The 26,983-nt window shown below is 41.1% G+C and overlaps 1 protein-coding gene across 2 annotated transcripts in view; it reads right to left on the bottom strand.

Annotated features, from left to right (window-relative positions):
- Positions 1–326: 326 nt before the first annotated feature.
- Positions 327–26,983, bottom strand: part of LOC115795724 (enhancer of polycomb homolog 1-like) — a 35,648-nt gene continuing 8,991 nt past the window's right edge. For both annotated transcript variants that reach the window (XM_030751769.1, XM_030751768.1), the window contains 13 exons: positions 16,222–16,381; positions 12,211–12,356; positions 11,872–12,078; positions 11,464–11,612; positions 11,072–11,219; positions 10,569–10,733; positions 8,900–8,989; positions 8,462–8,610; positions 7,879–8,324; positions 5,019–5,137; positions 4,772–4,910; positions 3,595–3,973; positions 327–2,643 (listed from right to left, as the gene is read on the bottom strand). In XM_030751769.1, coding sequence (XP_030607629.1) covers positions 2,571–2,643; positions 3,595–3,973; positions 4,772–4,910; positions 5,019–5,137; positions 7,879–8,324; positions 8,462–8,610; positions 8,900–8,989; positions 10,569–10,733; positions 11,072–11,219; positions 11,464–11,612; positions 11,872–12,078; positions 12,211–12,356; positions 16,222–16,321 — 2,310 coding nt within the window. In that variant the 5' untranslated portion in view covers positions 16,322–16,381 and the 3' untranslated portion in view covers positions 327–2,570. The remainder of the gene's footprint in view (positions 2,644–3,594; positions 3,974–4,771; positions 4,911–5,018; positions 5,138–7,878; positions 8,325–8,461; positions 8,611–8,899; positions 8,990–10,568; positions 10,734–11,071; positions 11,220–11,463; positions 11,613–11,871; positions 12,079–12,210; positions 12,357–16,221; positions 16,382–26,983) is intronic.

A 26,983-nucleotide genomic window follows, 5' to 3' on the forward strand; every position in this document is an offset into this window, starting at 1 on the left:
AACAGTAAGTTGTGCAGTGTAATCAATATTTTTGTTCCTGACAGGATACGATCAGTCCCAAATTCCAGTTTTAGTTGCGAATCACTGAAACCAAAAAAAGTAGTGTAGCTGTTTAATTTATTTCAGGTTGTTCATCTATTTTGCACGCGAGATCGGTTGGTTCATTAAATGTTTCCATGCAGCGGATTAGACGGTTTTTCTTGAGACCAAATTTGGCTCCGCGTGGCTCGTGAAGTCAACCTGACACTCCTGCCGTGAGGGCGCGAGCTTCTTCGCTTACAGACACATGAAAACCAGAAATAACAAAAACAAATGAGACGTGTTGGTCAAAACACATAATGCCCTGGATTTTTATTTCATTTTGTGACAATTCAAGAGGATTCTTAAGTCTTTCCCATGTGTGTATGTGTGCGGTGGAAGGGTTTACAAAAACAAAAAGGAAACAAACTCATGAATCAACTGGGCCACTGGAATGGGCATTGGGATTGTGGTACAGACAAAGAAAAACTACAAGTAGCCTTGTTCAGTACCAACCTCTTCACAGAAGAGAGTTTTTTTTTTTTTAAGTTTTTTTTTTTCCTTTTTTCCCAAATGAAGGCACCCGATAACTTGTGGTTCATGGCCTTTCAGCCTTCTGGAGTTTTTAAAAGTAGAGAAAATGGTTTTATATCTTTTTTTTTCCTCTCAATTGATACATGTTCCTTATTATACAGAAGCTGGAATGATAAATGTCAGTTACTGCATTTTTTTTTTTAACTCCCTTATAGTTTTTTTCTTTTTTCAGAACAGCAAGTAACAAAAGAATGAAGTCTTTCGTGGAAAAATTACCAAAAAAAAAAAAAAAGATACAAAAATATGTGTTTAAAAAAAGAAAATTGAGGGGTGGGGATTATCCTTTAGAGAAAACTAAAAGTAAATAAGGTCATCTGGTTGAAACCAGAGGCCAAAAATTATACAAAAGCAGCATCAATCAAAAAAATAAAAAAAAATAAAACCAAAAAGAAAATAAAATTATAATAAATAGTGCTTAGATAAGTCAGAAGCAGCAATGTCTTCTAGGAAAGTCTTTATCCCCATTGTTTTGTTACTTGTCTCAGGAATAATATATGTATGGAAGAGCTCTGTGGAGACAGATTTACCCACTGACAAACTGATGCCTACAAACAAAAGCCCCTTTCAGACATTTCCATTAATCTGACGGCACCCGAACGTGGCGGCTTCGCGTCTCAATGAGCGCACCGCTCACGTTAGCGCATCGGATTGCTTGGAGTCACATTAACGGATAAGCCCGCACTAGATTTCATCTGCGCATGATTCCTGTGCGTTTCTGTGCGCTGCGTTAAACAGCAATGACATTTTATTTCTAAATTCAGTTTTAGATTTGTAATGAGATTAAAACATTTACCTATGACACATCCTGGCTATTCCCGATCCAGAAAAGCTCTGAGCCTGTGTGCGCAGGCGGCAGCGGTACAGCTCGGTCAACAGCACCCGCTCTCAGATGTTGGTCAAATAAACATTCAAAAGTGTGGTTGCACCTCACAATGCTCACGGCCAGAAACGTAAGAAGTCTTTTGCAGATATCACAGCAGCTCGCCACCTGTCACTGCCCCCGATATGTCTGAGTGAAGGTGTAAGAAACGTTAAAAGTGAACTTTAAACGGTGCCGTCAATTTAAGAGACCGAGCCAAACGCTTCACATCGCATCTGAAAAGGGCCGAACTCACATCTACTGCCCTGCGCCTCAATCTTTAATGAACGCACGTCTGCGTGGATTTAAACAGACACATGGGAACATCGCGGAAGAACAGCCAACAAAAACGGGTGACCCCCCCCCCCCAACCATGTTCACAACATCCAAAAAAGAACAACAAAAAAAGTGGGGACTTTTTTTTCTCTTTTGTTTAAATCTAGCTAAACACTGACTACAGCACGGGAACCGGTGAGGGATACAGTGTATAAAAATAAAAATGATGAATTGGGGGGGGAGGGGGGAGAAAAAAAAAACCTCTGTAAACACGGCACAATAAATAGATCAAACAGCAGGTTCTGCACCATGCACGTGATGACATACATTTTTCTGTGGTATAACTTTCACACCCCATACTCGCACCAGTTGCAGTTTGTCGTTTTCTCTTTTTAATTTTGATTTTTTTTTTTTTTTTTTTTTTTTTATATTGAGTGCAAAACATCACAAATGAACAATTCTGTATTCAAGTAATGTTATATACAAGAACAGGGGGTGGGGAGAGGGGTATTACAAATATGCAGTACTGTACATATAATTGCCATATTAAGAATTTACAGAGATCTCCTATTAACAGTAACAAATGGGGGAGAAAAAAAAATATGGGGGGAGAGAAGGGAGGAAAAAAAAAAAAAAAAAAAATTGTATGAGACGAGCATTGCAATTAAGTCCCAAAACAGTTGCCATGGAAACCCAGCCTTGCATGCTCAGTCCCCCACCACTTGCATTCACGACTATCGAATGATGCATAGCACCTAAAAAAACAAAAACAAAACAAAAAAACAAAAAGGAGTCACGCTTCCTCCGAGCTGTGTACGAGAGGCTACGTAACCTCCATGGCCACTGTGTTCTCTGATAGACTGTTCAGTGCTGGCTTGTCTTGTTCATGATTCTCCCTGAGGGCAAAAGAAGAAAAGGGACAGTAGAACAAACTGTTAGCACGGAGATGTGAACATTTGAAGCAGTTCATCTAGCGCTGAGCCTTTCCCACTGCACAAACAAACCTGCAACTTTAGTTGTCTGAAAACCGAGAAATAGCGGTTCCTTTAAAGGAGCTCTGATGGTCTTATTAATCATGTTTCTACAAACTACAAAGCAACAAATTATATCAAAAGGAAAAAAAAAGTGTGCTACCTTTCAAAATAAAATGCTACAAAGTGCTAGATTAGAAGTGTTATTTTTGAGTAAGACGTAGATTGAGACGTTTTCAGCTCTGTTATTTTAGATAAATACCGAGAAGTGACGTCAGGAACTCAAATTTCAGGACGCACCCATCCTCAACTCAATCTGTATTTTCATCTCAACTACACACCCACACATTTAATGACAGTAAATTGTATCGCTGCTCTGACATTTCTTTTGGACAGATTTTTATCAGGCACATGAACCCATGCCACAGGTCGCAAACTTCTTAACAAGCAGCCTTATGCTACACACAGAACAGTACAGCTTTTTTTTGGTCCAGTTCTATAATTAAGTCTAACAGTAGCCGTCTCGTTTTGGTCCTGCCCTGGAACACAGCTGCTCTCACACTACAAAAGCAGTGCGAGTGACACCAAGACTAGAAAGCTGAAGGTAGGCAGCTTAACTATAAGCTACACTCGTGGCCATGGCTTTGACTACATTGTCTAAAAATTCCTGCAGTAAAACAGGGCTGTAACTTTAACTTTCTTCTATTCATAATGCCAAGATTAGAGGTCTAAAGCAGGCTAAAGCGCTTCAGAGAAACTGAAGTTATGACAATGCTAAAAATCTTGTATCACACTTCTCTACCACTTCCAGTGTCAGAAACTGGACTTATTAGAAAATCCCCATTTCACCCATTCGGCGTTTTTATTTTTCCTCACCTGGGCACTATGTCCAGCGGTGAGGCTGAGGCTGTAGTGACCTTAGGTTTCTGACAGTTGGCAGCGGCGGCTGCTGCGTGGGCAAACTTTAAGGCGGATGTAGACATGGTGGTGCTCAGCGTCCGGGGGGCAGGGATGCGTTTGGTGGCGGGAACACTCAGACGGAGGCTGCTGTTGTTGTTTCCCAGCAGGACCTGAGTGGCGGTGGTGTTAGTGGTAGCTGTGTTGGCAGGGTGAGTGGTGCCGTTGTTGTTGTTGGTGGAGGTGGAGCTGGTGGTGCAGGGGTGGAGCGAGGCAGGTGTTGTGGTAGCAGTGGGAGGAGCCGGGGCGGCAGGGGATGGGGACGCTGTGCTCAAAAGGTGCAAGCCCTTGTAGACACCTGAAGTGGGGGGGGGGGGGGGGGGGGGGGGGGGGGGGGGGGGGGGGTTGGAATAAACAGGATTTATAGAAGCAAAGTTTTAATTATAAACAGTTTTGTTCTGGTCTTCCCGTTTTGGGGCACTGAATATGCACAGTAATTTCAGCTCCTGTAGATGTGCACACAGGTTTCACAGCCGCAGTGTCACCTAGCTGAACAGAAACTTTAATTTTAATAAAAACTTGGAGAATGAACAGTTAAACCTGCATGCACCAATAGGGATCTCCCCCCCCCCCCCCCCCCCCCCCCCCCCCCCCCCCCCCCCCCCCCCCTTCACTAAAATCAGCATTGAAGCAAAAATTCACTGATTATCTGACTTTGAGGTTGCAGCAGTTTTATTTGTGAAGGACAGAGCCTTTGTGCACCGCTTCTATCTGCAGACTAATCTGAATGAAAACTCCCTTTTGTCACTTTTCTCGGTTATCTACCAAACACTCCTCCCTGAAATGGCATCAGTTGTTGGGGGTGTTGGTTTTGTAGGTTTTGTTCAATTTCTATTGTATTACCATCTGCTCCTTTGTGCAGAATATTGAGGGCATTAGTGCTATAATTACTTTAGTCCCTTTGCTTGCTTTTGTCTTTTCAGTGTCACTGTTTAACTTTTTGGTAAAGTGGACTTTTCATTTTAAAGACAGCTGTTAGGTTAAAAATAAATAAATAAAATGTAGTTTTATTTTCAAAGTACAAATAACTAAGAATTAGGTGCTCGGTAGTAAACAATGTTGCTTGCGTGTCTAGTTGTGTGAGAAGCTGTTATACCTGAGGGGGAGAGAACACCGTTGACTCCGCCTCCCAGTCCTAGCTCCTCCTTGGTTTTCAGAGCCAGCAGTTGGTCGGCGGTGACGAGGGCCGAGGCGGCAAACTGAGCACTGACCTGGTCCAACGTATTTGCCAGGGACTGCCAGGAGAGAGAGAGTATCAGGTTTACAAGTGCAGATTAAAGGGAAAAAAATAAATAAAATATAATGGACATAACTGCTGCTGGACAGCTGAGCTGGACACTGACCTGGGTGCTGTTGGCAGTGGCGGTGCTGTTGGCATGCTGTTGCTGGACTTGCTCCAGCTGCTGTTTGTGCATCAGGGCCAGCTGCTCCTGATGCTGCTGGTACTGTTCAGCTGTGAAAGCTGAGAGAGAGAAAAAGTTTGTTACAGATTCACATCATCTTACATTTCCACAAGATGAAGATACCAATTCTGTTTACTCTCTCCAATACATTGTTTTAGTTGCAAAGAAAAAGGATGTGCTGGGATAAAGCCAACAGATCCGACGCAAAGAAAAATTAGCACCGAAGAGATTTTCACAATATGGAATATTTAAACCAAATAGTGACCAGTTGGTCGTAAAGACATGTCAGGGGACAATAATACATACTGCATCTTTCAGAAATACTGTGTCTAATGTACTGCAATGAGATTCTTATTTCTTATTGCCAATTCTGGAATGTCACCGCCATAGGAGGACCAATAAAATGAATGACGTAACCCAAAAAATAAATCATTACTGAACAAGCATTATTGCAACGTCAGTTTTTAGTGTTGAAATGTTATCTATTAAAAAGTCAGACCAATGCTTGGTAATCAGTGCATCCAATTTACACAAAAATATAAATGCACAAAACAGTTTCTCCATTTCATCTCCTAACTAATCAACGATGTATAAGCACAACAATTTGTGTGTACACTCAGTATCATTTCAGGGTTCAATAGCAACCAGTGTTTGAGATCTTTATGCAACAGTCCATGTGTTATCACAAAGCGAACACAGCGTGGTCAGCGATCAGAGTTCACAGCACTCGGTACCGAGCGTGTCCACCGCTGGCGTCATACATCTGCAGTGCATAGACACCACCAGATGGTCTCAATGAGTGGCCTGTGGGATGCTGCCCCATTCCTCCTGGAGTGCATGGGCACGTTTAGGGATAGGTCATTTTAACTTAACCTTTTGGGTTTGTGGGCTTATATTTTTATTGAGTGTACTATACAGGTTACTTCCGATTGTTTTTGTAGTACAATAAAATAATACAGCATTGGTTCACAAACATATACATGGTAGTGAAAGAAATCCAGTCACCAAGCTTCGGGTAAACCCAGGGTACTCCAGAATACATTCTCAGATTTCCCCACTGACAGAAGAGGAGTGGCACTACAAAGCAAGACTAACGAGTGTGTTTGAAGTCTCGTGTTCAGCGTCACAAAGCTGGCTATCTTAACCTTGCTAGATCACCACAAGCAACCAAGTGCAATATAATTTCCTGAAGAAATCAGTTTTATGTATGCAAACAGTTGAGTTGTACATTATGAACACCACCGAATAAACAGCAGCATAAAATGTTTCTATCACATTTTCAGGTACTTGCATTTGTTTGGTTATGCAGAAAATACCCTGCAGGTGTTGTAATTAGCCGCAAAGTCCATTTTGCATCTACTTAAACACTAAATGCAGCTGTCACATTTGCTCACACACAATGTGCATTTAAGTAGAGTTTCTGGGAAGATGTGTTGATTACATCTGTGTCTCAGATTCGCGGTGAACCTTTTCAAGAACAAATCCATAAGAAACTTTTTTTGTTTTTTCCATGCACAAAACAGCTTGTAGCGATATTAAAAACATCCACCGCCTGAATGCCCTCACAGTAAAACCACCAGGGACTTGTGCCATTTCATCTGTAGTCAATCCTTTGTGGCTGTGTCCAAACACCAACAAACCCAGCACATCTCATGAATTAATTTATATAATCTAGCTTTAATTGACACCTTGAAGAATGGGAGTGATTGGAGGTGAAACTTTATGAATGCCAAGCAACAGCTGTGTTAGATGAACAAAAAAATTAAAACTTTCTAAATGCAGCTGGAGGACAACTGACGGTCCTGCAATTGTTGTACTGCCAGTAAACAAAGGAAATACAAAGACGCAAACATGGGGGTTAAAATATAATTTAAAAAAGAAAAACCTCACTTGAACGTGTCCTCAGCAAGCTACTCATTTTAGCATTGTTACTTTTTCCAACTCTCCAAGAAAACAGCATCCATGTAATCATCTAGCCCAGAACCCCCCCTGTTTTGTGTTTCCCTGTTGGCCTACTCTCAGATCCACCACTCTGTACTGCCGTTGGAAGAACGCACTTTGTTCTACTCTGAAGATCTGCTATGAGCCTGAGGACCATGCTATTCAGAACCTGCAGTAGGTGGAGAGCTGGTTCATGTATTGCTATGCCAAACTCACTGAAGACTACCAACACCAGCTGCAGTCTAGGATGGTGGAGCTGAAATCTGAATACATCACTTGTGACGCAGCTAATGATAATCAGTTATTCATTCATGCACAATGTTCTAGATTATTAAAGTACTTGCAAAGGAGCACTTATAAATTAAGATAAATTAAGTGTGCATTTACTTCCTTTTAGCCATGACATTTACCCACCCCCTGCCACAATCAGTCAGTTAAATAGAAATGTGTGAAAAAAACTGCATCCTGAATGATTTAATGACTGGACAGCACAGTTATAAACAAGGGATGTAGCCACCTGGACAAAGCTGTTAGTCAATAAGCAGACCCTGGATAATCCTGCTTTCTGACACCTAAGATGATCAAAACTCACACAATTAGCTCCATGTTTTACTCAATATGATCTCAGACTAGTGCAGGGTCCTAACCAGCGGCAGCCCTACTCTTTCAAGAAAACTTTGCAAACTGTTTATAATGGGACAACTTTCTAGGGGAGTTTAATTAAAAAAAACAAAAAACGTGTCAAAACAAAAAATTCATTAACCTACAGTCACCATTTCCATGGGTGTAAAATTATGAAACCAATATAGCCCCAAAGAGCACATTTATGTGTGTGTTTTAAGTCAGATAAGCCACGTACCAGCAATGGGTGCGGGTGCAGGGACAACCCTCCCTGGACGCTGAGAGCCAAAAGGTTGCCTCCCAGGAGCAGAGGCCAAGAGTGGGCGCCTCAGGCTTCGGCTCAGCCTCCTAAATAGAGGGTGGGCATTGTCCAGCTCATGTAGTGGTAGTGTCCGTGGTCTAAAGTGCCTCCATCGGCACGACTTTATATTCAACAGTATCTGACTGAGGTCCGTGGAAGTGGGGGAGGAAGGGGAAAGAGAGGAGTTGAAGGATGAACTTCTTTCCGAGGTATTTGTTTCTGAGGTACTGGCTAATTTGTCGGTGGCCGGTGAGCGTGAAGTAGTTGTAGGAGTAGGGGGAGGAGGAGTAGGAGGAGACCGAGGAAGAGGCAGGTTGAGCATGTCTGGATCCAGTCTGTGGAAAATGTTGTCAAAGTCTGTGTGTGCTCTGTCCAGCAACACCCTGAGAGACGAAGAGGGGGGAAAAAAATAAAAAAATCTCAGACTCTTGGGCTAATTTTTCTGTTATCAAACCATGACTGCCACTGACCACACTTTTATGATAAGCAGTTTAACAAGAAAAAGATTTTGTGAACTCACCTCCCGCCTCGTCCTATGCGCCGTCGAGCCATGCCCAGGCATCGCCGTGGCATGGTGAGTGTGGTGAGACTGTAGCGAAAGCGAGCTTCTGACAAACCGCCCTCCCACGGTCCACACCACGGCCAACTACCCACCCGATCCTGACGAGCCTGGGAGGACAGACAGGAGGGATAGGGTAAATAAAAGGTGAACTAAAGCATCCTGTTTTCTGGGTTCAGTACATCTGATCTCTGCAGTCAAGAATCAAGCTTCAATCTCAAAATTAACTACAAGCCTTTAACTTGAACAATGCTGTCCAGTATTCTCTCATGGGATGCATTTATTTAAAAGGTGAACATCCACAAGGCAGCATGGGTTTCCTTAAACACAGGATCCTAATTTACATTCATTACAGAAACTAAGGTGTTCTCTACAGGAACAAAAGGTTATGTTCCTTACAGCATAGTACTGGCAGCCGGCCTTCCTGCGAAAGGCATAGGCACCGTCTGGGTCGTTCTCCTCCTCTGCTTCCGAAGAGCCTGAGTGCAGCTGTGGATAAAAGAGGTGAGAGGTCAGTGTAAGGTCAGCTGAAGAGCAGAAGTTGGAGAACTTAAGCCAGAAGCTCTGACTTAAACTTTTCTTTTCCCCTAGACTGTGGGTTGGACAATTTTGAGAGGATTTGTAAAGACAAAGGTCAGAGTGCAGTGGTAGAACTCATCACTTGAGTGGCAGCAAAGAGAGGCTGCAGTGCATTTGGACGGCCAAGTAGTTAGAGACAGAAATGAACAGTGTTTCCAGCAGGTGTTGTACTTTATAAATAAGCAATACAAGATAGCTGATGTCCTTTTACACGACTCACAAAAACATTTACTTTTTTTTTTTTTTTTTTTTTTTAAACTGTGACTAAATCACTTTTCTGTGGTGGAGTGTGGAGGATTATTTCTGCAGTCTCACAGCTAAGGCTGCTGGATTACAGTGAAACGACTGTGTTGGCCAATTTTGCATTCATCATTTGACACAAACTTTAAGACATCCTTTCACTGGGTATTTCCTTAAACTTTAAAAATGAAAATCAAATAAATGAGAGAGAAAAAAAAAAAAAAGTAGTAGTAAGGCTGCTGGGGGGCAGACGGTTATAGAGTACAGCATTAGGCCCTGACCTGGAGGAGTTTCTGACTTCTTTCACTGCAATAGGTCTGCAAGTGCAGACAGGGATAAAGAGCACCCCAGGCAGCAGCACACCTCTGCTCCTCAGGAGGCCTACACAGTTCCACAGGGCAAGCGAAAAGAACCTGCAACAGGGCAAATCAGGGCAAGCTGACTGCCAACTGTCACGCTACCCAAAATGGACCGGGTGAGAGACCTGAGCCAGAGACAAATGCAGCTGCAGGCAACCGAGGTTCAACTATGAAAACCTTTAAGTTTTATTTCCTCTAGATCAATTAAAAAAAAAAAAAAAAAATCTAAGGCCCACTTGGTCATCTTGGTTTGAGCTAAAATGAGTAACGATTCAGTAAAGGACTAAAACACATCACTGTAAAGGAAAAGGGGTGAGCTTCATTTCTAACCAAAGAAATAAGAGCTTCGCTGCTAGTAGTTTATTTGATTTTGATTATAAAAAGATTTAAATTCATAAACGGAATCAAATTGAACAATGATGTACTTATTTTTAAATTACTCAGTCTGAGTAAAGAAACTTCTTGGAAAACTGTTAGTATGGCAGGTGACATGACTCTCTTGCCAGGCAGCAGCAGCAGGGTGAACTATGCTGTGCTTGGTACTGTCCTTTAGCATCCTTCAGGTTCGCCACATACGTACACCTCCACAAACTCCCCATCAAACAATATGCAGCCAGAAAAGTGTTTTCTGCTCTCTCATCGGTTTTCGGGCCCAAAAAACAAAACAAAAAAAACATTAAGGCTAATACAGACAGGTGGCCTTCTCCTCATTCTTCCTGTTGTCAAACCCATACCTGTTCAACAAGTTCTTTTGGCTTGGTAGCTAACGAACCTTATCACAGCTGCTGCCACTTTGTTAAAAAATACAATTTCAGAACCATGTTTAGTGGAAATAAAAGGTCAACACACAAAAAGTGGATGTGTATGAATGAGTGTATTTGTTTAAGTACCTGGGAGAAGGGTTCATCATCCGAGCTGGGGAAGTCATACTGGTTTAGGTCCTTGGCGTTGAAGACGACAGGACCTGTATGGTGGGGCGTGCCTGATGATGGAGGCAGCGCCTTCTGCTTTTTCTCATACTTCCTCTTCTGCCGGGGAACTTCTGTCTTCTCAGGCTACAAGGGGAGAGGAGAGGAGAGGATCTTGATGATATTGCAGAGGAGATTTAAAAAAAAACAAACACCTTTAATATTGTGCAGCATTCCTCTTAAAATATTTATAATACCATTATAAAATACCATTTCAAAACAACCTTCTCACTTTAATTTCTTGGTTTTTAAGCAGTTGTGTCTTTATAGAAAGATTTTTAAGATTATTAAATGTCCCCATATACACATCAACAATGCTACTGACACCCTGACCGCTTTAATTCTGCACATAAGCAACTTCAACTTATGCCAGATTTTTTAATTTATTTTTGTGTGTGTGTGTGTGTCTCTTTCCATGGCCTCACCTTAGACTTGTAATCCTTGAGGTCCATGTGGTCCTGATGTCTGTACTGGTTGGTGAGTGGGACCAGGGGGATGATCTGTGGCCTCACCAGTGCCCGCTCAGCCAGAACTTCTGCCATAACCTCACCGCCAAAGTCTGACATGACATTTCTGTATGAAAAGGAGAGGATACGTTCATAAAATTAAAGCGGTGGCATTTCAAAGTCATTTCATTTGGCACACCACCACATTTAAACCCCTAAAATACACCAATGGGGGGAAAAAAGTGCCAACAAGCAAAAACCTTGCATCAACTGTTCTTTGATTGCAGTTTACCCTCCCCCCAAAAGAAAAGAGAAAAAAAAAAGAAGAAAAAAATAGCATCACATATGTGTGCAACCTGAGGCAGGTTTACCTCTTCTCAAAAATCTCCAGCGTGAGGTGCAGCAGCTCTCTCTTGCTCTTCTCCCTCCTTTTGATCATTTCCAGGATGGTGACGGCTCGGCTGAGGTCCCTGCGAAGCTTCAGCATCTTCTCGTAGGAGGCCTCATCGTTTTTACGGTTCTAAGTGGTCAAGGGAAATTTAAAAAAGGATGAGCATTAAAAAACACTCCCCCCCAAAAAAGCAACTGTAGATTGCATAGGATTTCAGAAATTTAACAAAAGGATAACTTAGACCAGGAACTAACCCATTATAAATGTGACTTTTGACTTATAGATGTATTCTCTTTTTTTAAAATTAGGCTCAGTTTGACATCATCAAGATGTCTTAACTGATCCTGACACACATGGATCTAAAAAATTAAAACCGTGAAGTACTGACCTTCCTCGTTTGCATCTTCTCAGTGCGTCGCCGGAAGGCCACATAGGGGTCACTGGTGCTGGAGCCATCCCGTTTCTCCTGCTTTACGTTGGGGATGAGACAGTTGGCTTTGCTGTTTTTCCTCTTGCGACTCCAGTAGTCAAAGACCTCCTTGATGAGCTCATCATCCTCCTTCAGCAGCAGTTTGGCCTCAGGAAGACTCACAGGCTGTGAAAATCATGTCAGTGGTTTCAAATCTGTGTTATCAACTATTTAATACAATATCAAAGATCTTCAAATGGTGAATCTAATTTTGTAACAAAGCTGAATTTGTTTATAAGGCATTTTAACAGTTCTAACCTGTTGTCCACTGCCTTTCTCCAGCCGGTCAATCATCTCCTCAAACTGCAGGTAGCTGATCTCCATCTTCTTTTTCAGCTTGTTGACAAAGGCCTCATCATCTGAGTCCAGGTCGTAATCTGGCTGCTCTGTGTCCAAGCTGAAAGCTGCAGGAGGGGAAAAAAGAAAGATTGTTTTGATAATGCCTAAAGGCACTACAAGAAGCTATACAAAACATCGCGCTGGTTGCTTTGATCTCGTTGAACATCTAATGCCTCATTTCCACAAGTATTTATTCAACTCTACTTGGTTTTTAGGGTGTACCATAAGGTGGTATCACCTGGTAACAGGCACTTTTTTAGTACCTACTCAGTCTGGGCTCCACACAAGCTGAGTCGAGCCAAAAGTTTTAGATTTCACGCCACTGATTGGCCAGGGAGTGATGTCAGATGAGTTATGAGACTGACTCCTTCACAAGAATCCAAACCCACCATTTCTGAAACCCAGCAACAAAGGAAATGGCTACATACTAACAGATGTTGCAGATGTTTTTGTGCATGGTGGCTGACAGCAGAATCCAGAGGAAGCTAGACATTTGTGTAGCATACAAATTACATCACAGGACTTTTGAGGCCACCTTGCTATATTGTCCCCACCCACATTGAGGCAATAGTTAACTATAACGAAAAGCAACCAAAACAGAGAAGAGTCGAGTCGGCGCTAATGGAAAAGAGACCCAACTTTCAAACTACCCAAACAATTTTTATGAAACATATTACAATTTTCTCCTCAAAAAGAGAAACAACCACAACCAAGGAAAATGACTCCGTGTTAAACAGAAAAGGCTGCAGTGTACAGGTGACAGACTGTGCAGACATTTCAATGGGAAGTGCGAGAAGAAAACCCTGCAGATTCAGAAACCACCTACACTTTTACTTAAGATGCAGACAACATGGACTCATTCAACAGCCTATGTCTGGATCTCAAATGATCCTTAACATTTATTCAAATAGATTTTTTTTTTTTTTTTTAAAAGAACCAATTCAATAAAAGGACAGTATAAACAGTCATTACAGACCAAACTACAACAAACCACCTCCTGCACAAAATATATAATCTTAAATTAACATGTCCACAATTAACTAGAATAAATGAGTGTTCAGAAGACGAGGGATGCACTGGATGATTATCAGGCTTAATTAGACCAGATTTGCCCTTTTAGACAACTGGAAGGAAGGGCTGCCTGGAGACTGACTGGAACCAATGAACAAAGATTATCTGGGTGTTTGTTGTGGAGTGTAGACACAGCGGCATTATGCCCATCGCTCCCTCTTCCCCCCTCAATTTTTTAAGCCAGCCTGTTAAATGCCACTTAAACATCAGTGTCACTGATCCCATTTCCATTCCAAACATCACCACCATGCACTCCAAGTGCCTTTTATGTGACCTAATGTAAGGAGGGCTGTGACCCATGAAGTTTCCACATCACTGTGTAGGTCTCAGTGCTAAAAATGCCTTGGTGCATCATGTAATAGACTGTATTCATTTGTGTATGAAAACTGATGATGGCCATTTCTGCAGGACAGAGATAGATATAATGTATGGGACCTCTTGCTAGAGCTGCTTGACTAAAAAAAAAAAAAAAAAGAAAAAAAAAAAAAAAAAATCTCAGATCACCATTTCCTGCTTTGACAACTTCTATTCCATTGTAACAGTGCTGATGCAACATATCCTTGATAAGACTGCAGCAAGTCCAGTGCACCATATGCATCAGGGTAAATGGTTACAAGGCAGTGATATCATCACAGCTGGCACAACTATCAATGCAGAGGCCATAAACCAGGCCTCTGTAAAACCCATCTTGCAAGGGAAACCACTCGTCCCTATATCGAGACCAAGAGAGGTTTGTGGTGGCAGACGGGGGTGAAGGCACAGGCAGCCTTAATCGACCTGCATCAAGGAGAGCAATGGGGAGCCAAAAGCAATCAGATGCCTGTGTACTGCTTAAACTGGGTAAGTGAGAAACCATCAGAGATATGGAGACAAAGGCAAGTGCAACCAACTGTTGATACTTCCACAGTATCAACAGTTCATCTAGGGAAACCTTGTTCCAGCCTGTACTTCTTTTAGGCCCAGAGTGTCAAATGCACTCCAGATAACAGGCCGTATTATAGCCCATCATCAAGTGGGTAGGGACAGTAAAACATTTGCACATAAATCAAACTTTTATTAAAAAAAAAAAAAAAAAGGCAGCAAAGTCAATTTATAAATAAGATAAACACACAGATCCAATAAAAACAGATGCATTTCAAAAATTCATCTTATTACTTGTGTGTTACAGATCATAAATGCAAAGCCTCCACATACTTAGTTTTAACTAAACTGAAGTATTTTCCTCTGATCCAAGTAATTTGGCAATGTAAATGGTCAACACTATCAGACGCTGCACTGAGGTCTACCAGGACAAACACAGATGACGCCACTGTCAGGGGCCATAAGGAGATCATTTGTAACCTTCACTAATGCCATTTCTGTACTGTGATGAATTCTGAATTTTAACACACTCTTCAACTATACCATTCTTTTGCAGATAAGTTAGCAGCTTCACAACTACTCTTTCAATAACTCCAAGAATTTATTAAGAAATGAGGTAAGGGAAAAAGCAAGAGGTTCATAGAGAAAATTAATCCAAAAATGGTAGCCATTTTTCCCTCCATTATTGACAAAATTGGAATCAAATTTGCCTTCTTGTAGTTTGTCTGAAGCCAAATAGTCATCACAGACTTATTCAAATCACCGCATATTTTTAGACTCCACTAACTGCCTAAAAACTCACAGCCAGCTGCATCTACATGCTAAATCAAGAATGCAGCCACATCTGCTGTAATTGAATGAAAACATGCATGGTAACTGTACTTACAACCGCAGAACAAACGATGTGCAGATCACAGTATTTGCAGCTTTAGCTTTAAGATGAAACCATCAGTTCAGATTTAATTACACCAACTCACTTTCACCTCGAGACACCAATTAAGCACAACAGATGGGATATATGGTTATTGACGAGTAAAAAGGCAAGTTGGCTTTCACCAGAGCAGGGTCATTAATTTTTTAATTTTAACATTCAGCATGTTTGCACACAAACACACTGGACTCAAAGAAAATGTGGATTTTCAGTGGAAGGGGGGAAAACAAACAAACAAAAAAACCCCCACTGCATTTGTATAATTTTAAATACCTTTGTATAAACACTAAACTTTCAAGAACTGAAACGGATCCAAACTGAGTTTTCTACATGTTTCAAAGCATCCAGGAGTAAACCTTGAAATTATTCTAACAGGACCAAAAAAAAAAGAAAAGGAAAACAAAAAAAAGAAAAGAAAAAGAACAAAAATCTGTCATTTGATAACTGCGTTCTGGGTACAGCAAATTACTTTTGAGAAACAATTGTGGCAAATCACTTGTGACGCAGTCATGGTTACTGAACAAAGCCATCTAGCAAACTAATTTTCTCAGATTTCATTACTGAAACAGGCAATCTTGATTTATTTTGACAAACATGACAATTCAAAGCACAAAAAACATGTGCCTTATGCCAATAAAAACAAAAACATCTCCACCTACATTGGCTGGGATCATTTTATACTGCTTTATGTAGAAGCCAAGTTTCTACTTTATTAAATGGCTTGCTTTCAATGTAGGAGAGGTTTAAATGTCAGTTCAGGTCACCCCCCCCCCTTTACTTCTTGGAAAAACTCTAGGGCTTATAGAGCTGAGGGTGAAGTAAATCAAATAATATGAGTGACAATTTTCAAATTAGAAAAGCAAGTAACGCTGATGTGAAATGCTCGACTCATTGCGGCGTATAATTTTTGCTCAGCAAGCCCCCACGTGTCATTTAACACATTGGAAATAAATGAAGGGAACACCATAATAGCCTAATGAAAACAATTGGGGCCCCTAATCTACTACATCACACTGATTTTCTCTGCTTTCTGCATCACATACTTTCCATTAGAGAAGCCCACTTACGCTGTATGTGAATTAGCTGCTTTGGCATCTTGTAGTCTCCGGGGTAGAGGGAGTCATAGTAGGTGATGTTGCTCTCCGCCTCCGGTACTGGGATGACCATATTGTCCCGCTTCTCGCCATAGACCTGCTGTGCCGAGATGGCCCGCTGGAGATGGTGTTCCTACAAGAAACATGGATGGAAACCAGGTAAGGATAGACATCCTCTTACTGTAAAATGTCACACTTAGACTGTGTCCAAGAAGCATACCAATAACACATTAATTCATTAAAAAACAAAACAAAGAACAAATAAACAGTGATCTCAGAGAAAAGATTCCTTGTACCAGCAATAGCAAACAGTTTGCACGGGCAGGTGCACAGAAATGTGTATCCAGTGGATTATATAGTGGCAGATTTCAGCTTCTTCAAGACTTCTGATGTAGCTAGCAGATATTCAGGCAAGAATGTTTGTTTCTGCCTGCTGGTCATTTTTACAAACTCAGACAAATTAAAAATAAGCTAATAAAAAGCTAAATGGATGTCAAACAGCATCCCGTGGTTATTTTGTGCATTTGACCAAATTCTCTCCACACAGACCATTTAACTGCACACAACCACAACCTGCACAAATGTGATTGTTCAGTAATACTCAAAAAAAAAAAAAAAATCTTGTCCCATGCCTACAGAATCAACATATTCACATGCAGAACCTGTTTATAGAAATTAGACAATTCAAAGCTCCCAAATCAATAATGCTGTATGGATTAGATTGTTTGGTAAGGAAATACTCTGATATGCATAATAATAAGCAGAACTTATCTGGCCAGGAACTGTCAAACATGAAGGATCTATCAGCTCATTCAAGGGTGATTTAACACATCCCTTCATGTATACTTTGTAATACACATTTCCTACTTCATTTAAAGCAAAGGACCGAATGGCTACAACAAAACAATCCAAGACAACAACTTGTCAAATACTTCCAATAAAACAAAATGAACTTTAATATCTGGTACACTTTGTACCACACAGGGCTTTGCAATCAAATTTTAATTTGCCTCACATTTCATCTTCACGGGAATACTAAAAATAAGATCATCAAAACTATCAGTGTGCCACATCACCTGCCCTGCAATAATTCTCTAGTTTTGCCTTTAAACAGATCCTCATACCTCAAGTCCAAACAGTTTCCACCAGACTCTGGGAGATTATATTCACTTGTTATTTTTCCTCAATTTGAATTATAATTGAAGTTCAAGGAAATCTGCTTCAATGCAAGTGTCTATACCAAAATAAATGCAACTAATGTTTTCCTGTAACTGAGTAACCCCAGTACTACATATGAAAGATAAAACTGTCAGACTAGTTTTCACACATGAATTCAGACAATTACAGGCCCATCATGTTCAGGTATCTTCCCAGGGTTCTAGCCAGCAGTTGATTGCCCAGCACTGTGCCATGCTGAGGTCGTCTTGTGCCGGGCAGATAATTTCAGCGGTTCGCCATTGGAACTGTTCTATCACTGCAATTAGCAAGTGGGCGCGCACACCACCCCACTGCTGATACCAAACTGATTTTTTCCTGCTAGATCACTGCACTATAGTATTATTTCACTGCACTGGGCACGGCCAGTGCACGTGCGATCTTGCGACAGTCCTGGCAAAATAGTGACCAGTGTGAAACTGAGGGGGAAGCAGAGGAAAAAGGGAGCTCAAAGGAAAATTTTGGGCTTCCTATCAAACATAAAATCCCAGAAGACTGTTTCTTGTCTTCGTAGATTCACAAGGATAACGCACTGCTGTGCTGCTAAAGGAATGTTTAACAACAATAGCTGCAGGTAAAGGTGCATCTTATTTCAGAGCATTGGAACACAGACTAGAGGGATCCACACTCCCTATCGTCATCAAGTCACATGGTCCAATCAGATTTAGGTGCTTTCAATGACCCATAGGACCAACCATAATCACAGAACATTACATACATATTACCTAATTGTTCACGTCACTGAATTAGCAAGGTGGCATGGCATTTAGCATCAGCAAGCTAATTTTAATTAGCCCCACCCCCCAACACACATGCACACTAGGCTGAAATTTTTTTTTCTGGCTAGAACCCTGTCTTCCAATACACTCCCATGCAAGCATTGCTGCACAGGCTTTGTGTTTGGGAGCAGGCGGGTTCAAGTTCGATAAATGTCCAATCTGAATGAATTGGACATTTGTAGATCACCTGATAGAAATCCATTTGAGATCTAGAAATTGACTGCGAGTGTGCGTGTCAGGAAACAACTTGCAAACTGAGTTCTCAGAGGAAACCAATCACATGCACAAGTTCAGGAAATTACAATACTATCACACTTCTTGAAGGCAGTTGGCTCTCTGGCCTTGTATACAGCCCATTCAAAAGAGATGCAAGCATAGTAGCTACAGTAACTAGTGAAGTGAAATACATCAGGAATGCAAACAGGTCACTGAAGAAGTTTAAATATAAACCAATGGATTTAACTCACCAGTGGTCAAGCCCAACATCAGATGAAAACAACTGATGACATTCACATCCTTTGTGGAGGATTAACAAGTCTTGAAGTTGAGGAGTTTAAACAAACATTATCATAGTTAACTACTACTAAATATCTAGTTAACCTCATTGTCAATTTGGCCAAATTTGTCTTCACAGCCTCCCTGATGAGGCTTTGGTGCTTTTGTTTTCTCAGACTTGATCTACATGACTGAGTTAACTGCCTTCAACAAGTGTTTATAATGTGAAACCTATAAAATATGCCCTCCACTAATACCCTTCATATTACATTATGAAAACTTAAAAACAATGAAACTAGCAAAAGTTTAAACTCTGTGGCGCTCAGGTGTCACCATGTCAGGACGAGCATTTCACCCACATTTGTGACTAAAAATTGACCTGCAATAAAAAACATACTTAGGAGCACAAATTTGAATTATTAAGTATTATTAAGTCCATGCACACCCCAATAATAAAGTATCGATGGAATAATTTATAGACAACTTGATTACTAAAATAATTGATAGTTGCAGCCCTAAACTAAAACTAAACTGAAAAAGGCAAGCCCCACTCCGGTCAAACTAAAGCATTAACTAAATCATCCAAATCACCATCATCTTGATAGCAGAAAGTGGCTAACAATTTGCCTCCAACATTTTGCCTTATCTACCTGCTGCAAGTGAGATGAAAGTGTGCTGCTGCCAAGCTTGCTAAAGGGGGAATAAACTGGAGGGAAGGCAGGCAGACAGGCTGCAGGGCTGGTTTGCTGACGGGCTGTTTGAACAGTCAGAGCAGCAGAGCCTTTGGCCCAGAGCCGGGCACCAAGCCACTGGCAGGCAGTTTGTCAACAAGGCAGCGTGCTGCCGGCCTCGTATAGCAGCTCTCTGGAGAGAGGGTGTGTGTTTATCGTTTTCCCCACGGCTGTCAGACACATAAGGGTAGTTTGTGGGAGGAGGGGGAGTATTTGTGGGCAGGGAAGGTAGATAAATTGAGTGAGTCAGTAACTGGTCCGTTATTCAAAGCAACTGAACTTTGTTTATTGCCATAACGATCCCTAGCACGTCCGTTACCGTTGTGTAATCACATTTTTTTCCTTCTAGCTCAGACGGGCTCTGGGAGGGTGACCACAATCAGTCTGTTAGACATAACTACATGCCCCGAGTCTGTGATAACTTGCTAACACAACTGTGTTCATTTTTCCTTGACTGCACAAAAGGGGTGGGCGCACAACAAGAGCCCATGGTACTTTAAATAGGTTCATGGCATCTTGTGATTTATGGTTATTTAAATAAAAGCACATTTGCTTGAGTAAATGACCCCCCGCTTAATTTTTTTATTAATCGGGGGTCATTTACTTTACTTTTTATATTTATTGAAAAGCATGAAACCCTGTTTTGGTTTCTAACCATTTGATAAACAATAAGAGAACGGCAAAACGGGTGCCAACACCTGGCTGTTCTGTTATAGTGCTGTTATAGTAAAATCAGTGAACAAGTGTGTGAAGTTTGATGGGTGTGGCTTGAACAGTATACGTCTGGTGTGAATTGAATTGATCATTCAAGTTATTGCATTCAGAAAGTTTTCAGAAAACTAAAACTGACCTTTAGCTTGAGGTCAAGGTCACCGAGATTTGAACTTGTGCAAGATTTTTAGTAGATGCATCTATTGTATGATTTCAGTGTTGGTCACATCGTTCTCAGGTTATGGCCAACATTAAAGGTTTTGAGGAACAGATGCTGATGACAAGGCAATGACAATAGCTCGACTTTTCCTTCAAAATGGCCGAGCTAAAAACGATTCTGCTTGAGTAACAAACTCCAATGCTGACAAATGTCCTTCAGCTCCGGCTCACACCTCTGTGGGGAAAAAGCCAAAAATTCCATAGGCAAATACTGAGGAGGAAGTACTGAACATTCAGATTCCACCAGTTTATTGATGCAAAAAGACTACAGCCTCACTGATTTTAATCCTCAAATTTCTCTATTTGGACATGCAATAACCTTTTCTTTCATATCAGCTGTGCAGATAACACTGGAGCCACTGCTGCTAATTCATTCACCAGTGTTTTTGTGTATATTTACAAACACACACACATGCTTTAACAAAGTGGGGTTTCATTCATTTCAGTAATAGTGAAATGCTTATCTATTAGAAATAAGAAATTAATTTTGCTTCCAGTCCAAACAAATGTTGCCTGCTGAAACATGCCTTCATTTGTGGACTCTAGTAGAATTGCTTTGCTAGAGTCACAGTTCAAAATAATCCCTGTATACTGGGCCTTGTGCCGCATTTCCTGTAGTACCTACTTGAGACTGTTTGTAGGGTTTTCCATTAGGTCCTGGTACCAGGTAATCTTTTAGTACCCACTCATCCGGGGTTCAAGGCAATCCAAAAAAGTGTGACATCAAAGAACGGCATGCCATTGATTGGCCAGGGAGTGTCGTCACTAGCTGAGGCAGGAGAGCAACCAGAATCAAACGCACCATTTTAAAAAACCCGACTGAAATAGATACACACAAACACCGTGGTCCAATGACGAGGTGCAGATGTTTTTGTGCTTGGTGGCAGATGAGACAAGAAAGTGTAGCAGGTCTCTGAGCTAATGACTGCGTTTGAGTCGCACACAATTAACATCAAGTGACTTTGTCCCGGTTGACCATATTCCAATTGTAATGAAACAAAAAACAAAACCGTGTTGAGTTTGCGCTGAATAGGTACTAGTGGAAACACGCCATTGGTGCAGCACCTCAGGTTAAAGGGCTAGGTGCCTTGATGTTGAGTCAACTTTTCTGATTGGCTGAAGCAGATGAGTTATGAACATATTAAAAGATCTCTCTTCTTTGTCTCAGTCATTAATGCTTGCGAGCAGATTCTTGCTGTTCCACAACAAGCCAACACCAGAGGCCTTTGAGCAAGTAGAGACAAACCCAGTAGTTAATCGATCATGAATGACTTCTCTCTCAGATGGTTTAAAAAAAAAAAAAAAAACAAAAAACAAAAATAAAAACAAACAACAACCCCCCCCCCCCAAAAAAAACACTAAAACATATTAAAGTGGCCTTTGAAAAGCCATAGTAAATCCTGTGTGTGGTTAAACACTGCATTACCAGTATTAAGGTGTGTCATTTGTTTTTTGGGGTGTTTCCTGAGATGCAACTGCAGTAGCCCATTATGATGATTACACTTACTGCTTTTTAGTGCTTGACAGAAACTGAATTTTGTCTTAATATAACCTTCCTGTGACACCACACTGTGGCCAGAACAAAAGGACGGCTGTTAAGTTGGATTGCTCATGTTTTTATTAAGTTAGTCCTCTGAATGAGGAAAAACAAGCAGAAAAAGTTCCATTTTCTCTTTACAACACCGGACATAGGCAGGCTTTACTATTTCAATACAGCAGGGTTTTTTTTTTTTTTGACGTTCTTTAAAACATGCTTACAGAGACCCTAAAATAAAGTGCTGCTCTACTGCATTCAGGCCAATCTATACTATCCCATATGGTCTGCAGTCATTTATTATTTTTAAAAAATATAAATTTTGCAGTTTTTAAAAAAAAACTGCAAAATGTGGACAAACCATCATAAATATATTTTAGAGATTTTTTTTTGAATTATCCAGTCTGACACCACCAGTGAAAACCTTAATCTGTTTATTTTCATTACATTAAAAACATAATTTCAGTGCATTTTCAACCAAGTGTCCACAGTGGCTGATTTTCCACGGGTTTTAATCAACATCTGTTTTTCACAGTTTAAAAAAAACAAAAAAAACCCAGCACATCACAGATTTTAAAATTATTACTCATCCCTGGTGCCTGTAAACAGCCAGTCACGACTAACAAAATTGAGGATGTTGGAAAAGTAAACTTGACAAAAGTCTGACCTTCAACTTGCAGTTTTTGCTGTCATCTGCAAAGCTTTCAGACTACAACCCTAAATCTACTTTACGGTGTCCCAGAGCACAATGTTCATCACCACCATTTGGACTTTTTGGGCCTAACAATATCATGCAGTCTGTCTACTACACCCGAGGCGAGCGATTGTATTTTACATTTATTGTTGCCATGTGGTGCTGCGATCTGTTCCGAGGATGCAGCTACTCCCTCGGCTGGAGAAACCTTTGAGTCCTCCCTAAAACTCAACTCCCTTTTATTGTTTAAGCTTTTTAATTTTATCTAGCATTGCATTATTTTAGTTATGCTAATTAGAGATCAACTATTACTGCGTCTTATGCCATTACATACCTCCCTTACTTTACTTTCTACATTCAAACAGTTCTGAGGTTTTTTTGATGTTCCCTTATCTCGTTTCATCTTTTAAATTTAGTTTAACTGCTTTTATTTCTTTTTCTGTCTGTTTTATGGGCTTGTCAGTCATCTGTAAAGCACTCTGCTCTGCACTAACTTGCATGAATGGTGCCATACAAATACCATGTGAATGTGTATCAAATGCCATAATCCTCCACATTCCCATATTATTCCAAATTTCCGCCCCCCGGGCCGCTTTGCAATAATGGAAAACTTTATCAACTAAACAGCCTTGAGCAAAAATACATCGCCTGCCAAACCTAATCAAGCAGCATGGTTGTTTACTTTCCCGGCTGTGGTCATTTGCCTGACAATAAATAGACTCAGATTGAGATGAACAGTCAGAGTGCAGAGCATTAACCGATGCCCTCAAATACACACGAGTGCACTCTTTTCCTCACATACACAGAGGAGTCCAGAAATAGCCCTCTAAAATGACCACATCGATCACTGTCGAGTCTGCTGAGCCAGCCGCGGCCTCCTCCACCTTCTCCAGTCTCGCCTCTGACAGCTACTGTCCCAGACACTGTAAATGCCACTTAACATGATGGACAGCCGCAAGGGACAGTCTGGTAAGAGGCTGTTGAGGGATGCGTAGCTACAGTACAAAAGCAGTTTTATGCACAATGTGTGGGAGAAGACCATTTTCAACACCCAGAGTAGAAGAGGTGGGAAAGTAATGGCAGCTACGAGCCTGGGCTTTTGGCCGCAGTTGGTCAATTCAAACTTTGTCAGGCACTTTGTAAAGTAGCAGACAAACGATGAAATTTCCATCCCGTTCCACACATTAAAAGAAATCGGCAGTGAATTTGCCTCCGTTCAGACCTCTGAATCAGTCAGACTCTGTCTGATATCAGGGTCATGACAATCAAGTCTTCAGAACTTGCAGCTTCATAACTTAAAAATGGTGCAAAAAAAATCATTCAAATTCACGTTGGGAATAGGGATTTCAGGGTTTTTTTTCCCCTCAGCTCAAAATGGACCTTTTTTTTTGGGGGGGGGGGTATAATTATGGCAAAGTACTTTTTACTTGACAGAAATCTATTTGATAAACAACCCATGTTTTAATTCTGAGCTCAGCCATTTCCTGTTTCAAATGCTCTACAATAAATTCCCACTGGAAGTTTAATGATGACCCAATTTCTTGCTGCTCCAACAAAAATGATCAGTGTGCCTGTTTGCCCAGATGTAACAATGAAGTTTCAGGGACTTGTGAGGTGTAGCTAGCAGAAAATTAGCTAGCTAAGTGACATCTAAGGATGACGCGCCATTTTCTGACTGAAGCAGTAGACATATAGCTCTGCTCTGGAAGTAAATTAATACAGAAAACTAAATACTAGTGATGTTTGGTGGGTTAATGAAGTTGGGCTAGGTGATGTATAATGATTTGGTACCTTTGGTTGACAAACACATTAATACAGGGAAGATGTAAGCTGAAGATGCTGAGTCCCCAAAGGGCAGAAACAAAGTTGTACAAAGTGAAAAACAAGTCGACGGTTTTGTTGGCTTGTGCCTATTTAAAAAGACAAAGCGCTGCAGTACAAGCCTGAACCCAGAAATAAGGTTTTGAATTTGTTGCTTATCAACCAGACTGCACAATAAAGCAGTGCAGATGAAGTAATCACAACTAAATTGACTAGATGAGTAAAATTAAATGTTGCTGCCTTTGCTTCTGCACAGGCGGGTGTGTTAAAATAAGACTGCTGGTTCTGGCCAATGTGAACCATGCTCTGAAAACCAATCACACACACAGTACTACGCATTTCAGCAGCATTTAAAACATGCTTTGGTTATTTCACAATACATATGATCAGTTTTAAAAGGTTCTTAAATTTCAGCAGGATGGGGAGAAAAACGAACACCAGAATTACATTTTAAAAGTGTAAAAACAATCATGTTGTTATTGGGGGTGTCACTCTTTCGCATTTAACGCTTCTTTATTAAATGGACAGAAATAACAGGAAAAAGCAAAAGTTTGCTCAACTGTCTTCACCACTACCACTGGACTGATCATGCTTACATGCCTTTAAAAAGGCAATTTTAAGTCAGGCTTGTAAAAACAAGAGCTGTATAGATGCTTCTTGATTGGCTAATTTCCTTTCTCCTGTTTAACCCTATAACAGTGGCGATCACTGCTGAAGCAGCCGTTAAATGCCCCTACTTGCCGTGAACAATTTGTCAACGCGGAGCGCATCATCACTGAAGCGACTGATCAAAGGAACTTTGAATTACGCGCCCGTTTGTCCTATCGGAAAAATTAAAACGGTTTCAGAAAGCTTAGAAATTGCACTTCACAGCCAACAAAGTTATTACGGTAATTGTTGCTGGAAGTCGGCACTTTTGAAGTATGTTCTGTCTCTGGCGACAGGTTCAGTATTAAAGGGTTAACTGATTTGTAAGTTAGTTGTCACGAGCATCCCTACCTGGAACTGTATATGTACCCTTCCATCCATAGATCACAGACTGAGCAATTCCTCCAATTTTTACCCATCTGGTAAACTTGCCAAGGAACTGACCTGAAACCCTGCCTGGAAGCTGGTGTTAATTTCCCCACAGCGCAAACATGTCCAGTAGCAAACTGTCAGCAGTCAAAAGAAAAGTGAGATGGCTGATGCACACAGCTTTGAATTTGGCAACATGTAGGCAGGGGAGACTTTGGACAGGCGACATGCCCCACTTTCCCACCCATCAAGGTCAAGTATGGTGAGAAATTGGTGTCCCGCCAGAGTGTGAGAATCTGTGTGTGTGTGCGCGCGCACACGCAAGAAGTGTGTCTGGAAAAGAGGCAAAAACAACAGATGCCTGTGGGTTCCCAGCAGGGCTGCAGACACTGACCTCACTTTCACCCAAACGTAAACACAAGACAAAGTGCCTGGCTCCAAAACAAACACACTACACGTGCTGAGGGAATTTCAGCAATGACGGCTCTTTGGTAGAGCCATGTTACACACACACACACACACACACACACACACACACACACACACACACACACACACACACACACACACACACGGTGAAAATACTCAAGTTGGAAAGCAATGTGGCTTTCAAATGTATTTACTTTTCTTGTGCCTAAAAGGATGTAACAGTGTTGGAAGGCACTCTGTGGCCTGAGCTGAGCACAGAGGTGGACTATGAAGCCTGGAGTCTGCAGTTTTCAGTGTCGTGAAGTTGATACTCTTAACTTATGCTGAAGAGCATGGCCTGAGCAGCAAAAAAATAAATAAAACAGGTAAAATTGAGGATTCAGTTTAAACCCTTCCTGAAGTGCCACATGTTCAAATTAATTTCCCAAGTTCTCCAAGTGAGGCACAGTCTCTGCTCAGCACTTTATAAATGCAACTTGTTGAGCCACGCGTTAGCAACACCACAGAAGAAAGATGTGCAGGAAATAATGCTCAATCTACCAAGTAGATTTCCTGCAGCTAATAAAAGACAAATGATCAGTTCATTTGGAGGTCATTTATCACCAAGAATATTGAATGCGTAGAAATAATTTCACTGGCCACAACCTAAAGAGATGTCCACATCACTTCCATTTAGCTCATCGTTAGACAGTCATTCCTAATCTACTCATGGTTAAATGTACAAAGGTTCAGAGCTCTAATGTATTAAAAAGGTGCATTAAGTGGCAATATATTAACTGATGAACTGACATTATTAAATTTCTGTAGTATTGCTTTCCTTGTTTTAGTTGCATATTCTTTATAACCTCCACAACCAGCTCATTTGACAGCGCTCAGCTGATCCATTTAGAGCAGAAGAAGCAAATGATACGTCAAACAGTTTTATGTAAGTGAGCACAGAGCCGGGAGCAGAAAGCCTGGGTCAACAGAATGATGACAACCACTGCTATGATACCAGTTATCTCTCACTGGATATTAGGGTTTGCTGAGTCCCCCCCTCCCCCAGTCTAAATAATCTTGGCACACTCCAAAGAGGTTTTGGCAGCAGAAA

This window comes from Archocentrus centrarchus, chromosome 17, assembly GCF_007364275.1.
Source record: "Archocentrus centrarchus isolate MPI-CPG fArcCen1 chromosome 17, fArcCen1, whole genome shotgun sequence".
Classification (NCBI taxonomy): Eukaryota; Metazoa; Chordata; class Actinopteri; order Cichliformes; family Cichlidae; genus Archocentrus; species Archocentrus centrarchus.